The 15,939-nt window shown below is 46.7% G+C and overlaps 2 protein-coding genes across 7 annotated transcripts in view; one reads left to right on the forward strand and one right to left on the reverse strand.

Moving 5' to 3' along the window:
• slc5a10 (solute carrier family 5 member 10) overlaps window positions 1–15,939 on the reverse strand; it is a 525,088-nt gene that overhangs the window by 363,120 nt on the left and 146,029 nt on the right. For all 5 annotated transcript variants that reach the window (XM_045690472.1, XM_045690471.1, XM_045690475.1 and 2 more), the window contains one exon: window positions 2,575–2,710. In XM_045690472.1, the coding sequence (XP_045546428.1) occupies window positions 2,575–2,710 (136 nt within the window). The remainder of the gene's footprint in view (window positions 1–2,574; window positions 2,711–15,939) is intronic.
• Window positions 1–15,939, forward strand: part of LOC106591573 (protein FAM83G) — a 146,390-nt gene that overhangs the window by 83,972 nt on the left and 46,479 nt on the right. The window lies entirely within an intron of this gene.

The raw sequence follows: 15,939 nt of genomic DNA on the forward strand, positions 1-15,939 counted from the left end.
ACTGTATTTTACTAGTTGATGATGGAAGTTCTAGGCCTACTGTATTTTACTAGTTGATGATGGAAGTTCTACTGTATTTTACTAGTTGATGATGGAAGTTCTACTGTATTTTACTAGTTGATGATGGAAGTTCTACTGTATTTTACTAGTTGATGATGGAAGTTCTACTGTATTTTACTAGTTGATGATGGAAGTTCTAGGCCTACTGTATTTTACTAGTTGATGATGGAAGTTCTAGGCCTACTGTATTTTACTAGGGACGTTCTAGGCCTACTGTATTTTACTAGTTGATGATGGAAGTTTTAGGCCTACTGTATTTTACTAGTTGATGATGGAGGTTCTATGCCTACTGTATTTTACTAGTTGATGATGGAAGTTCTAGGTCTGCTGTATTTTACTAGTTGATGATGGAAGTTCTAGGCCTGCTCTATTTTACTAGTTGATGATGGAAGTTCTAGGCCTACTGTATTTGACTAATTGATGATGGAAGATCTAGGTCTACTGTATTTTACTAGTTGATGATGGAAGTTCTAGGCCTACTGTATTTTACTGCTTGATGATGGAAGTTCTAGGCCTACTGTATTTTACTAGTTGATGATGGAAGTTCTAGGCCTACTGTATTTTACTAGTTGATGATGGAAGTTCTACTGTATTTTACTAGTTGATGATGGAAGTTCTACTGTATTTTACTAGTTGATGATGGAAGTTCTAGGTCTACTGTATTTTACTAGTTGATGATGGAAGTTCTAGGCCTACTGTATTTTACTAGTTGATGATGGAAGTTCTAGGTCTACTGTATTTTACTAGTTGATGATGGAAGTTCTAGGTCTACTGTATTTTACTAGGGAAGTTCTAGGTCTACTGTATTTTACTAGTTGATGATGGAAGTTCTACTGTATTTTACTGCTTGATGATGGAAGTTCTAGGCCTACTGTATTTTACTAGTTGATGGTGGAAGTTCTAGGTCTACTGTATTTTAGTAGTTGATGGTGGAAGTTCTAGGTCTACTGTATTTTACTAGTTGATGGTGGAAGTTCTACGTCTACTGTATTTTACTAGTTGATGGTGGAAGTTCTAGGCCTACTGTATTTTACTAGTTGATGGTGGAAGTTCTAGGTCTACTGTATTTTACTAGTTGATGATGGAAGTTCTAGGTCTACTGTATTTTACTAGGGAAGTTCTAGGTCTACTGTATTTTACTAGTTGATGATGAAAGTTCTAGGCCTACTGTATTTTACTAGTTGATGATGGAAGTTCTAGGCCTACTGTATTTTACTAGTTGATGATGGAAGTTCTAGGTCTACTGTATTTTACTAGTTGATGATGGAAGTTTAGGTCTACTGTATTTTACTAGTTGATGATGGAAGTTCTAGGTCTACTGTATTTTACTAGTTGATGATGGAAGTTCTAGGCCTACTGTATTTTACTAGTTGATGGAAGTTCTAGGCCTACTGTATTTTACTAGTTGATGATGGAAGTTCTACTGTATTTTACTAGTTGATGATGGAAGTTTTAGTCCTACTGTATTTTACTAGTTGATGATGGAAGTTCTACTGTATTTTACTAGTTGATGATGGAAGTTCTAGGTCTACTGTATTTTACTAGTTGATGATGGAAGTTCTAGGTCTACTGTATTTTACTAGTTGATGATGGAAGTTCTAGGCCTACAGTATTTTACTAGTTGATGGTGGAAGTTCTAGGTCTACTGTATTTTACTAGTTGATGATGGAAGTTCTAGGCCTACTGTATTTTACTAGTTGATGATGGAAGTTCTAGGTCTACTGCTGCATTGGCCTATAGGCTATCTCAGCCAGTGGATCCCAGTGTATCAGTGTGGATCCCAGTGTATCAGTGTGGATCCCAGTGTATCAGTGTGGATCCCAGTGTATCAGTGTAGATCCCAGTGTATCAGTGTGGATCCCATTGCATCAGTGTGGATCACAGTGCATCAGTGTGGATCACAGTGCATCAGTGTGGATCACAGTGCATCAGTGTGGATCACAGTGCATCAGTGTGGATCACAGTACAGGCTCAGAGGGCTGGGTGTTACCTGGGTACAGAGCTCAGTGGGCTGGGTGTTACATGGGTACAGGCTGGGTGTTACCTGGGTGTTACCTGGGTACAGGTGGGTGTTACCTGGGTACAGGCTCAGAGGGCTGGGTGTTACCTGGGTACAGGCTCAGTGGGCTGGGTGTTACCTGGGTACAGGCTCAGTGGGCTGGGTGCTACCTGGGTACAGGCTCAGTGGGCTGGGTGTTACCTGGGTACAGGCTCAGTGGGCTGGGTGTTACCTGGGTACAGGCTCAGTGGGCTGGGTGTTACCTGGGTACAGGCTCAGTGGGCTGGGTGTTACCTGGGTACAGGCTCAGTGGGCTGGGTGTTATCTGGGTACAGGCTCAGTGGGCTGGGTGTTACCTGGGTACAGGCTCAGTGGGCTGGGTGTTACCTGGGTACAGGCTGGGTGTTACCTGGGTACAGGCTCAGTGGGCTGGGTGTTACCTGGGTACAGATCTCAGAGGGCTGGGTGTTACCTGGGTGTTACCTGGGTACAGGTGGGTGTTACCTGGGTGTTACCTGGGTACAGAGCTCTGCTGATCATGCCTGGTAGGATGATGAATATGAAGGGTAACATCTTGAGGTAGGACGCCAGGATAGAAGCTCCTTTAGCGTGAGACAGGTTCTTAGCTGACAGGGACCTCTGCACGATCACCTGAACACACACACACAGACACACACACACACACACACACACACACACACACACACACACACACACACACACACACACACACACACACACACACACACACACACACACACACACACACGAATGTATGAGTCAAGGGAACAAAGATCTAACTGTAGTCAGGCAGTATGGGTCAGGGCAGTATGTAGATCTAACTGTAGTCAGGCAGTATGGGTCAGGCAGTATGGGTCAGGGCAGTGTGTTAGTGTGTAGATCAAACTGTAGTCAGGCAGTATGGTTCAGGGCAGTGTGTTAGTGTGTAGATCTAACTATAGTCAGGCAGTATGGCTCAGGGCAGTATGTAGATCTAACTGTAGTCAGGGCAGTATGGGTCAGGGCAGTATGTAGTTCTAACTGTAGTCAGGCAGTATGGGTCAGGGCAGTATGTAGATCTAACTGTAGTCAGGCAGTATGGGTTAGGGCAGTGTGTAGATCTAACTGTAGTCAGGCAGTATGGGTCAGGGCAGTGTGTAGATCTAACTGTAGTGAGGGCAGTATGGGTCAGGGCAGTATGTAGATCTAACTTTATTCAGGCAGTATGGGTCAGGGCAGTGTGTTAGTGTGTAGACCTAACTGTAGTCAGGCAGTATGGGTCAGGGCAGTATGTAGATCTAACTGTAGTCAGGCAGTATGGGTCAGGGCAGTGTGTAGATCTAACTGTAGTCAGGCAGTATGGGTCAAGGCAGTGTGTAGATCTAACTGTAGTCAGGCAGTATGGGTCAGGGCAGTATGTAGTTCTAACTGTAGTCAGGCAGTATGGGTCAGGGCAGTATGTAGATCTAACTGTAGTCAGGCAGTATGGGTCAGGGCAGTGTGTAGATCTAACTGTAGTCAGGCAGTATGGGTCAGGGCAGTGTGTAGATCTAACTGTAGTCAGGGCAGTATGGCTCAGGGCAGTATGTAGATCTAACTGTAGTCAGGCAGTATGGGTCAGGGCAATATGTAGATCTAACTGTAGTCAGGCAGTATGGGTCAGGACAGTATGTAGATCTAACTGTAGTCAGGCAGTATGGGTCAGGGCAGTATGGGTCAGGGCAGTATGGGTCAGGGCAGTGTGTAGATCTAAATGTAGTCAGGCAGTATGGGTCAGGGCAGTATGTAGATCTAACTGTAGTCAGGGCAGTATGGGTCAGGGCAGTATGTAGATCTAACTGTAGTCAGGCAGTATGGGTCAGGGCAGTATGTAAATCTAACTGTAGTCAGGCAGTATGGGACATGGCAGTGTGTTAGTGTGTAGATGTAACTGTAGTCAGGCAGTATGGGTCAGGGCAGTGTGTAGATCTAACTGTAGTCAGGCAGTATGGGTCAGGGCAGTATGTAGATCTAACTGTAGTCAGGCAGTATTGGTCAGGGCAGTATGTAGATCTAACTGTAGTCAGGCAGTATGGGTCAGGGCAGTATGTAGATCTAACTGTAGTCAGGCAGTATGGGTCAGGGCAGTGTGTTAGTATGTAGATCTAACTGTTGTCAGGCAGTATCGGTCAGCGCAGTATGTAGATCTAACTGTAGTCAGGCAGTATGGGTCAGGGCAATATGTAGATCTAACTGTAGTCAGGCAGTATGGGTCAGAACAGTATGTAGATCTAACTGTAGTCAGGCAGTATGGGTCAGGGCAGTGTGGGTCAGGGCTTTGTGTAGATCTAATTGTAGTCAGGCAGTATGGGTCAGGGCAGTATGTAGATCTAACTGTAGTCAGGCAGTATGGATCAGGGCAGTGTGTAGATCTAACTGTAGTCAGGCAGTATGGGTCAGGGCAGTGTGTAGATCTAACTGTAGTCAGGGCAGTATGGGTCAGGGCAGTATGTAGATCTAACTGTTGTCAGGCAGTATGGGTCAGGGCAGTGTGTAGATCTAACTGTAGTCAGGCAGTATGGGTCAGGGCAGTGTGTAGATCTAACTGTAGTGAGGGCAGTATGGGTCAGGGCAGTATGTAGATCTAACTGTATTCAGGCAGTATGGGTCAGGGCAGTGTGTTAGTGTGTAGACCTAACTGTAGTCAGGGCAGTATGGGTCAGGGCAGTATGTAGATGTAACTGTAGTCAGGGCAGTATGGGTCAGGGCAGTATGTAGATCTAACTGTTGTCAGGCAGTATTGGTCAGGGCAGTATGTAGATCTAACTGTAGTCAGGCAGTATGGGTCAGGGCAGTGTGTAGATCTAACTGTAGTCAGGCAGTATGGGTCAGGGCAGTGTGTAGATCTAACTGTAGTCAGGGCAGTATGGGTCAGGGCAGTATGTAGATCTAACTGTAGTTAGGCAGTATGGGTCAGGGCAGTATTTAGATCTAACTGTAGTCAGGCAGTATGGGTCAGGGCAGTGTGTTAGTATGTAGATCTAACTGTAGTCAGGGAGTATGGGTCAGGGCAGTATGTAGATCTAACTGTAGTCAGGCAATATGGGTCAAGGCAATATGTAGATCTAACTGTAGTCAGGCAGTATGGGTTAGGACAGTATGTAGATCTAACTGTAGTCAGGCAGTATGGGTCAGGGCAGTATGTAGATCTAACTGTAGTCAGGCAGTATGGGTCAGGGCAGTATGTAGATCTAACTGTAGTCAGGGCAGTATGGGTCAGGGCAGTATGTAGATCTAACTGTAGTCAGGCAGTATGGGTCAGGGCAGTGTGCAGATCTAACTGTAGTCAGGCAGTATGGGTCATGGCAGTGTGTTAGTGTGTAGACCTAACTGTAGTCAGGCAGTATGGGTCAGGGCAGTATGTAGATCTAACTGTAGTCAGGCAGTATGGGTCAGGGCAGTGTGTAGATCTAACTGTAGTCAGGCAGTATGGGTCAGGGCAGTGTGTAGATCTAACTGTAGTCAGGCAGTATGGGTCAGGGCAGTATGTAGTTCTAACTGTAGTCAGGCAGTATGGGTCAGGGCAGTATGTAGATCTAACTGTAGTCAGGCAGTATGGGTCAGGGCAGTGTGTAGATCTAACTGTAGTCAGGCAGTATGGGTCAGGGCAGTGTGTAGATCTAACTGTAGTCAGGGCAGTATGGCTCAGGGCAGTATGTAGATCTAACTGTAGTCAGGCAGTATGGGTCAGGGCAATATGTAGATCTAACTGTAGTCAGGCAGTATGGGTCAGGACAGTATGTAGATCTAACTGTAGTCAGGCAGTATGGGTCAGGGCAGTATGGGTCAGGGCAGTGTGTAGATCTAAATGTAGTCAGGCAGTATGGCTCAGGGCAGTATGTAGATCTAACTGTAGTCAGGCAGTATGGGACATGGCAGTGTGTTAGTGTGTAGATGTAACTGTAGTCAGGCAGTATGGGTCAGGGCAGTGTGTAGATCTAACTGTAGTCAGGCAGTATGGGTCAGGGCAGTATGTAGATCTAACTGTAGTCAGGCAGTATTGGTCAGGGCAGTTTCTAGATCTAACTGTAGTGAGGCAGTATGGGTCAGGGCAGTGTGTTAGTATGTAGATCTAACTGTAGTCAGGCAGTATCGGTCAGCGCAGTATGTAGATCTAACTGTAGTCAGGCAGTATGGGTCATGGCAATATGTAGATCTAACTGTAGTCAGGCAGTATGGGTCAGGACAGTATGTAGATCTAACTGTAGTCAGGCAGTATGGGTCAGGGCAGTATGGGTCAGGGCAGTGTGTAGATCTAACTATAGTCAGGCAGTATGGGTCAGGGCAGTATGTAGATCTAACTGTAGTCAGGCAGTATGGATCAGGGCAGTGTGTAGATCTAACTGTAGTCAGGCAGTATGGGTCAGGGCAGTGTGTAGATCTAACTGTAGTCAGGGCAGTATGGGTCAGGGCAGTATGTAGATCTAACTGTTGTCAGGCAGTATGGGTCAGGGCAGTATGTAGATCTAACTGTAGTCAGGCAGTATGGGTCAGGGCAGTGTGTAGATCTAATTGTAGTCAGGCAGTATGGGTCAGGGCAGTGTGTAGATCTAACTGTAGTCAGGGCAGTATGGGTCAGGGCAGTATGTAGATCTAACTGTAGTTAGGCAGTATGGGTCAGGGCAGTATTTAGATCTAACTGTAGTCAGGCAGTATGGGTCAGGGCAGTGTGTTAGTATGTAGATCTAACTGTAGTCAGGCAGTATGGGTCAGGGCAGTATGTAGATCTAACTGTAGTCAGGCAATATGGGTCAAGGCAATATGTAGATCTAACTGTAGTCAGGCAGTATGGGTCAGGACAGTATGTAGATCTAACTGTAGTCAGGCAGTATGGGTCAGGGCAGTATGTAGATCTAACTGTAGTCAGGCAGTATGGGTCAGGGCAGTATGTAGATCTAACTGTAGTCAGGCAGTATGGGTCAGGACAGTATGTAGATCTAACTGTAGTCAGGCAGTATGGGTCAGGGCAGTATGGGTCAGGGCAGTGTGTAGATCTAAATGTAGTCAGGCAGTATGGCTCAGGGCAGTATGTAGATCTAACTGTAGTCAGGCAGTATGGGACATGGCAGTGTGTTAGTGTGTAGATGTAACTGTAGTCAGGCAGTATGGGTCAGGGCAGTGTGTAGATCTAACTGTAGTCAGGCAGTATGGGTCAGGGCAGTATGTAGATCTAACTGTAGTCAGGCAGTATTGGTCAGGGCAGTTTCTAGATCTAACTGTAGTCAGGCAGTATGGGTCAGGGCAGTATGTAGATCTAACTGTAGTCAGGCAGTATGGGTCAGGGCAGTGTGTTAGTATGTAGATCTAACTGTAGTCAGGCAGTATCGGTCAGCGCAGTATGTAGATCTAACTGTAGTCAGGCAGTATGGGTCATGGCAATATGTAGATCTAACTGTAGTCAGGCAGTATGGGTCAGGACAGTATGTAGATCTAACTGTAGTCAGGCAGTATGGGTCAGGGCAGTATGGGTCAGGGCAGTGTGTAGATCTAACTATAGTCAGGCAGTATGGGTCAGGGCAGTATGTAGATCTAACTGTAGTCAGGCAGTATGGATCAGGGCAGTGTGTAGATCTAACTGTAGTCAGGCAGTATGGGTCAGGGCAGTGTGTAGATCTAACTGTAGTCAGGGCAGTATGGGTCAGGGCAGTATGTAGATCTAACTGTTGTCAGGCAGTATGGGTCAGGGCAGTATGTAGATCTAACTGTAGTCAGGCAGTATGGGTCAGGGCAGTGTGTAGATCTAATTGTAGTCAGGCAGTATGGGTCAGGGCAGTGTGTAGATCTAACTGTAGTCAGGGCAGTATGGGTCAGGGCAGTATGTAGATCTAACTGTAGTTAGGCAGTATGGGTCAGGGCAGTATTTAGATCTAACTGTAGTCAGGCAGTATGGGTCAGGGCAGTGTGTTAGTATGTAGATCTAACTGTAGTCAGGCAGTATGGGTCAGGGCAGTATGTAGATCTAACTGTAGTCAGGCAATATGGGTCAAGGCAATATGTAGATCTAACTGTAGTCAGGCAGTATGGGTCAGGACAGTATGTAGATCTAACTGTAGTCAGGCAGTATGGGTCAGGGCAGTATGTAGATCTAACTGTAGTCAGGCAGTATGGGTCAGGGCAGTATGTAGATCTAACTGTAGTCAGGGCAGTATGGGTCAGGGCAGTATGTAGATCTAACTGTAGTCCGTCAGTATGGGTCAGGGCAGTGTGCAGATCTAACTGTAGTCAGGCAGTATGGGTCATGGCAGTGTGTTATTGTGTAGATATAACTGTTGTCAGGCAGTATGGGTCAGGGCAGTGTGTAGATCTAACTGTAGTCAGGCAGTATGGGTCAGGGCAGTATGTAGATCTAACTGTAGTCAGGCAGTATTGGTCAGGGCAGTATGTAGATCTAACTGTAGTCAGGCAGTATGGGTCAGGGCAGTATGTAGATCTCACTGTAGTCAGGCAGTATGGGTCAGGGCAGTATTTAGATCTAACTGTAGTCAGGCAGTATGGGTCAGGGCAATATGTAGATCTAACTGTAGTCAGGCAGTATGGGTTAGGGCAGTATGTAGATCTAACTGTAGTCAGGCAGTATGGGTCAGGGCAGTGTGTAGATCTAACTGTAGTCAGGCAGTATGGGTCAGGGCAGTGTGTAGATCTAACTGTAGTCAGGGCAGTATGGGTCAGGGCAGTATTTAGATCTAACTGTAGTCAGGCAGTATGGGTCAGGGCAGTGTGTTAGTATGTAGATCTAACTGTAGTCAGGCAGTATGGGTCAGGGCAGTATGTAGATCTAACTGTAGTCGGGCAGTATGGGTCAGGGCAATATGTAGATCTAACTGTAGTCAGGCAGTATGGGTCAGGGCAGTATGTAGATCTAACTGTAGTCAGGCAGTATGGGTCAGGGCAGTATGGGTCAGGGCAGTGTGTAGATCTAACTGTAGTCAGGGCAGTATGGGTCAGGGCAGTATGTAGATCTAACTGTAGTCAGGCAGTATGTAGATCTAACTGTAGTCAGGGCAGTATGGGTCAGGGCAGTGTGTAGATCTAAATGTAGTCAGGCAGTATGGGTCAGGGCAGTATGTAGATCTAACTGTAGTCAGGCAGTATGGGTCAGGGCAGTATGTAGATCTAACTGTAGTCAGGCAGTATGGGTCAGGGCAGTGTGTAGATCTAACTGTAGTCAGGCAGTATGGGTCAAGGCAGTGTGTAGATCTAACTGTAGTCAGGCAGTATGGGTCAGGGCAGTATGTAGATCTAACTGTAGTCAGGCAGTATGGGTCCGGGCAGTATGTAGATCTAACTGTAGTCAGGCAGTATGGGTCAGGGCAGTGTGTTAGTATGTAGATCTAACTGTAGTCAGGCAGTATGGGTCAGGGTAGTGTGTAGATCTAACTGTAGTCAGGCAGTATGGGTCAGGCGGTGTGTTAGTATGTAGATCTAACTGGAGTCATGCAGTATGGTTAAGGGCAGTGTGTAGATCTAACTGTAGTCAGGGCAGTATGGGTCAGGGCAGTGTGTAGATGTAACTGTAGTCAGGGCAGTATGGGTCAGAGCAGTTTGTTAGTATGTAGATCTAGCTGTAGTCAGGCAGTATGGGTCAGGGCAGTGTGTTAGTGTGTAGATCTAACTGTAGTCAGGCAGTATGGGTCAGGGCAGTATGTAGATCTAACTGTAGTCAGGCAGTATGGGTCAGGGCAGTATGTAGATCTAACTGTAGTCAGGGCAGTATGGGTCAGGGCAGTATGTAGATCTAACTGTAGTCCGTCAGTATGGGTCAGGGCAGTGTGCAGATCTAACTGTAGTCAGGCAGTATGGGTCATGGCAGTGTGTTATTGTGTAGATATAACTGTTGTCAGGCAGTATGGGTCAGGGCAGTGTGTAGATCTAACTGTAGTCAGGCAGTATGGGTCAGGGCAGTGTGTTAGTATGTAGATCTAACTGTAGTCAGGCAGTATGGGTCAGGGCAGTATGTAGATCTAACTGTAGTCGGGCAGTATGGGTCAGGGCAATATGTAGATCTAACTGTAGTCAGGCAGTATGGGTCAGGGCAGTATGTAGATCTAACTGTAGTCAGGCAGTATGGATCAGGGCAGTGTGTAGATCTAACTGTAGTCAGGCAGTATGGGTCAGGGCAGTGTGTAGATCTAACTGTAGTCAGGGCAGTATGGGTCAGGGCAGTATGTAGATCTAACTGTTGTCAGGCAGTATGGGTCAGGGCAGTATGTAGATCTAACTGTAGTCAGGCAGTATGGGTCAGGGCAGTGTGTAGATCTAATTGTAGTCAGGCAGTATGGGTCAGGGCAGTGTGTAGATCTAACTGTAGTCAGGGCAGTATGGGTCAGGGCAGTATGTAGATCTAACTGTAGTTAGGCAGTATGGGTCAGGGCAGTATTTAGATCTAACTGTAGTCAGGCAGTATGGGTCAGGGCAGTGTGTTAGTATGTAGATCTAACTGTAGTCAGGCAGTATGGGTCAGGGCAGTATGTAGATCTAACTGTAGTCAGGCAATATGGGTCAAGGCAATATGTAGATCTAACTGTAGTCAGGCAGTATGGGTCAGGACAGTATGTAGATCTAACTGTAGTCAGGCAGTATGGGTCAGGGCAGTATGTAGATCTAACTGTAGTCAGGCAGTATGGGTCAGGGCAGTATGTAGATCTAACTGTAGTCAGGGCAGTATGGGTCAGGGCAGTATGTAGATCTAACTGTAGTCCGTCAGTATGGGTCAGGGCAGTGTGCAGATCTAACTGTAGTCAGGCAGTATGGGTCATGGCAGTGTGTTATTGTGTAGATATAACTGTTGTCAGGCAGTATGGGTCAGGGCAGTGTGTAGATCTAACTGTAGTCAGGCAGTATGGGTCAGGGCAGTATGTAGATCTAACTGTAGTCAGGCAGTATTGGTCAGGGCAGTATGTAGATCTAACTGTAGTCAGGCAGTATGGGTCAGGGCAGTATGTAGATCTCACTGTAGTCAGGCAGTATGGGTCAGGGCAGTATTTAGATCTAACTGTAGTCAGGCAGTATGGGTCAGGGCAATATGTAGATCTAACTGTAGTCAGGCAGTATGGGTTAGGGCAGTATGTAGATCTAACTGTAGTCAGGCAGTATGGGTCAGGGCAGTGTGTAGATCTAACTGTAGTCAGGCAGTATGGGTCAGGGCAGTGTGTAGATCTAACTGTAGTCAGGGCAGTATGGGTCAGGGCAGTATTTAGATCTAACTGTAGTCAGGCAGTATGGGTCAGGGCAGTGTGTTAGTATGTAGATCTAACTGTAGTCAGGCAGTATGGGTCAGGGCAGTATGTAGATCTAACTGTAGTCGGGCAGTATGGGTCAGGGCAATATGTAGATCTAACTGTAGTCAGGCAGTATGGGTCAGGGCAGTATGTAGATCTAACTGTAGTCAGGCAGTATGGGTCAGGGCAGTATGGGTCAGGGCAGTGTGTAGATCTAACTGTAGTCAGGGCAGTATGGGTCAGGGCAGTATGTAGATCTAACTGTAGTCAGGCAGTATGTAGATCTAACTGTAGTCAGGGCAGTATGGGTCAGGGCAGTGTGTAGATCTAAATGTAGTCAGGCAGTATGGGTCAGGGCAGTATGTAGATCTAACTGTAGTCAGGCAGTATGGGTCAGGGCAGTATGTAGATCTAACTGTAGTCAGGCAGTATGGGTCAGGGCAGTGTGTAGATCTAACTGTAGTCAGGCAGTATGGGTCAAGGCAGTGTGTAGATCTAACTGTAGTCAGGCAGTATGGGTCAGGGCAGTATGTAGATCTAACTGTAGTCAGGCAGTATGGGTCCGGGCAGTATGTAGATCTAACTGTAGTCAGGCAGTATGGGTCAGGGCAGTGTGTTAGTATGTAGATCTAACTGTAGTCAGGCAGTATGGGTCAGGGTAGTGTGTAGATCTAACTGTAGTCAGGCAGTATGGGTCAGGCGGTGTGTTAGTATGTAGATCTAACTGGAGTCATGCAGTATGGTTAAGGGCAGTGTGTAGATCTAACTGTAGTCAGGGCAGTATGGGTCAGGGCAGTGTGTAGATGTAACTGTAGTCAGGGCAGTATGGGTCAGAGCAGTTTGTTAGTATGTAGATCTAGCTGTAGTCAGGCAGTATGGGTCAGGGCAGTGTGTTAGTGTGTAGATCTAACTGTAGTCAGGCAGTATGGGTCAGGGCAGTATGTAGATCTAACTGTAGTCAGGCAGTATGGGTCAGGGCAGTATGTAGATCTAACTGTAGTCAGGGCAGTATGGGTCAGGGCAGTATGTAGATCTAACTGTAGTCCGTCAGTATGGGTCAGGGCAGTGTGCAGATCTAACTGTAGTCAGGCAGTATGGGTCATGGCAGTGTGTTATTGTGTAGATATAACTGTTGTCAGGCAGTATGGGTCAGGGCAGTGTGTAGATCTAACTGTAGTCAGGCAGTATGGGTCAGGGCAGTGTGTTAGTATGTAGATCTAACTGTAGTCAGGCAGTATGGGTCAGGGCAGTATGTAGATCTAACTGTAGTCGGGCAGTATGGGTCAGGGCAATATGTAGATCTAACTGTAGTCAGGCAGTATGGGTCAGGGCAGTATGTAGATCTAACTGTAGTCAGGCAGTATGGGTCAGGGCAGTATGGGTCAGGGCAGTGTGTAGATCTAACTGTAGTCAGGGCAGTATGGGTCAGGGCAGTATGTAGATCTAACTGTAGTCAGGCAGTATGTGTCAGGGCAGTATGTAGATCTAACTGTAGTCAGGCAGTATGTGTCAGGGCAGTGTGTAGATCTAACTGTAGTCAGGCAGTATGGGTCAGGGCAGTATGTAGATCTAACTGTAGTCAGGCAGTATGGGTCAGGGCAGTATGTAGATCTAACTGTAGTCAGGCAGTATGGGTCAGGGCAGTGTGTAGATCTAACTGTAGTCAGGCAGTATGGGTCAAGGCAGTGTGTAGATCTAACTGTAGTCAGGCAGTATGGGTCAGGGCAGTATGTAGATCTAACTGTAGTCAGGCAGTATGGGTCCGGGCAGTATGTAGATCTAACTGTAGTCAGGCAGTATGGGTCAGGGCAGTGTGTTAGTATGTAGATCTAACTGTAGTCAGGCAGTATGGGTCAGGGTAGTGTGTAGATCTAACTGTAGTCAGGCAGTATGGGTCAGGCGGTGTGTTAGTATGTAGATCTAACTGGAGTCATGCAGTATGGGTAAGGGCAGTGTGTAGATCTAACTGTAGTCAGGGCAGTATGGGTCAGGGCAGTGTGTAGATGTAACTGTAGTCAGGGCAGTATGGGTCAGAGCAGTTTGTTAGTATGTAGATCTAGCTGTAGTCAGGCAGTATGGGTCAGGGCAGTGTGTTAGTGTGTAGTTCTAACTGTAGTCAGGCAGTATGGGTCAGGGCAGTATGTAGATCTAACTGTAGTCAGGCAGTATGGGTCAGGGCAGTGTGTAGATGTAACTGTAGTCAGGCAGTATGGGTCAGGGCAGTGTGTAGATCTAACTGTAGTCAGGCAGTATGGGTCAGGGCAGTATGTAGATCTAACTGTAGTCAGGCAGTATTGGTCAGGGCAGTATGTAGATCTAACTGTAGTCAGGCAGTATGGGTCAGGGCAGTATGTAGATCTAACTGTAGTCAGGCAGTATGGGTCAGGGCAGTGTGTTAGTATGTAGATCTAACTGTAGTCAGGCAGTATCGGTCAGCGCAGTATGTAGATCTAACTGTAGTCAGGCAGTATGGGTCAGGGCAATATGTAGATCTAACTGTAGTCAGGCAGTATGGGTCAGAACAGTATGTAGATCTAACTGTAGTCAGGCAGTATGGGTCAGGGCAGTGTGTAGATGTAACTGTAGTCAGGCAGTATGGGTCAGGGCAGTGTGTAGATCTAACTGTAGTCAGGCAGTATGGGTCAGGGCAGTATGTAGATCTAACTGTAGTCAGGCAGTATTGGTCAGGGCAGTATGTAGATCTAACTGTAGTCAGGCAGTATGGGTCAGGGCAGTATGTAGATCTAACTGTAGTCAGGCAGTATGGGTCAGGGCAGTGTGTTAGTATGTAGATCTAACTGTAGTCAGGCAGTATCGGTCAGCGCAGTATGTAGATCTAACTGTAGTCAGGCAGTATGGGTCAGGGCAATATGTAGATCTAACTGTAGTCAGGCAGTATGGGTCAGAACAGTATGTAGATCTAACTGTAGTCAGGCAGTTTGGGTCAGGGCAGTATGGGTCAGGGCAGTGTGTAGATCTAACTGTAGTCAGGCAGTATGGGTCAGGGCAGTATGTAGATCTAACTGTAGTCAGGCAGTATGGATCAGGGCAGTGTGTAGATCTAACTGTAGTCAGGCAGTATGGGTCAGGGCAGTGTGTAGATCTAACTGTAGTCAGGCAGTATGGGTCAGGGCAGTGTGTAGATCTAACTGTAGTCAGGGCAGTATGGGTCAGGGCAGTATGTAGATCTAACTGTAGTTAGGCAGTATGGGTCAGGGCAGTATTTAGATCTAACTGTAGTCAGGCAGTATGGGTCAGGGCAGTGTGTTAGTATGTAGATCTAACTGTAGTCAGGCAGTATGGGTCAGGGCAGTATGTAGATCTAACTGTAGTCAGGCAATATGGGTCAAGGCAATATGTAGATCTAACTGTAGTCAGGCAGTATGGGTTAGGACAGTATGTAGATCTAACTGTAGTCAGGCAGTATGGGTCAGGGCAGTATGTAGATCCAACTGTAGTCAGGCAGTATGGGTCAGGGCAGTATGTAGATCTAACTGTAGTCAGGGCAGTATGGGTCAGGGCAGTATGTAGATCTAACTGTAGTCCGTCAGTATGGGTCAGGGCAGTGTGCAGATCTAACTGTAGTCAGGCAGTATGGGTCATGGCAGTGTGTTAGTGTGTAGACCTAACTGTAGTCAGGCAGTATGGGTCAGGGCAGTATGTAGATCTAACTGTAGTCAGGCAGTATGGGTCAGGGCAGTGTGTAGATCTAACTGTAGTCAGGCAGTATGGGTCAGGGCAGTGTGTAGATCTAACTGTAGTCAGGCAGTATGGGTCAGGGCAGTATGTAGTTCTAACTGTAGTCAGGCAGTATGGGTCAGGGCAGTATGTAGATCTAACTGTAGTCAGGCAGTATGGGTCAGGGCAGTGTGTAGATCTAACTGTAGTCAGGCAGTATGGGTCAGGGCAGTGTGTAGATCTAACTGTAGTCAGGGCAGTATGGCTCAGGGCAGTATGTAGATCTAACTGTAGTCAGGCAGTATGGGTCAGGGCAATATGTAGATCTAACTGTAGTCAGGCAGTATGGGTCAGGACAGTATGTAGATCTAACTGTAGTCAGGCAGTATGGGTCAGGGCAGTATGGGTCAGGGCAGTGTGTAGATCTAAATGTAGTCAGGCAGTATGGGTCAGGGCAGTATGTAGATCTAACTGTAGTCAGGGCAGTATGGGTCAGGGCAGTATGTAGATCTAACTGTAGTCAGGCAGTATGGGTCAGGGCAGTATGTAGATCTAACTGTAGTCAGGCAGTATGGGACATGGCAGTGTGTTAGTGTGTAGATGTAACTGTAGTCAGGCAGTATGGGTCAGGGCAGTGTGTAGATCTAACTGTAGTCAGGCAGTATGGGTCAGGGCAGTATGTAGATCTAACTGTAGTCAGGCAGTATTGGTCAGGGCAGTATGTAGATCTAACTGTAGTCAGGCAGTATGGGTCAGGGCAGTATGTAGATCTAACTGTAGTCAGGCAGTATGGGTCAGGGCAGTGTGTTAGTATGTAGATCTAACTGTAGTCAGGCAGTATCGGTCAGCGCAGTATGTAGATCTAACTGTAGTCAGGCAGTATGGGTCAGGGCAATATGTAGATCTAACTGTAGTCAGGCAGTATGGGTCAGGACAGTATGTAGA

This window comes from Salmo salar, chromosome ssa12, assembly GCF_905237065.1.
Source record: "Salmo salar chromosome ssa12, Ssal_v3.1, whole genome shotgun sequence".
Lineage (NCBI taxonomy): Eukaryota > Metazoa > Chordata > Actinopteri > Salmoniformes > Salmonidae > Salmo > Salmo salar.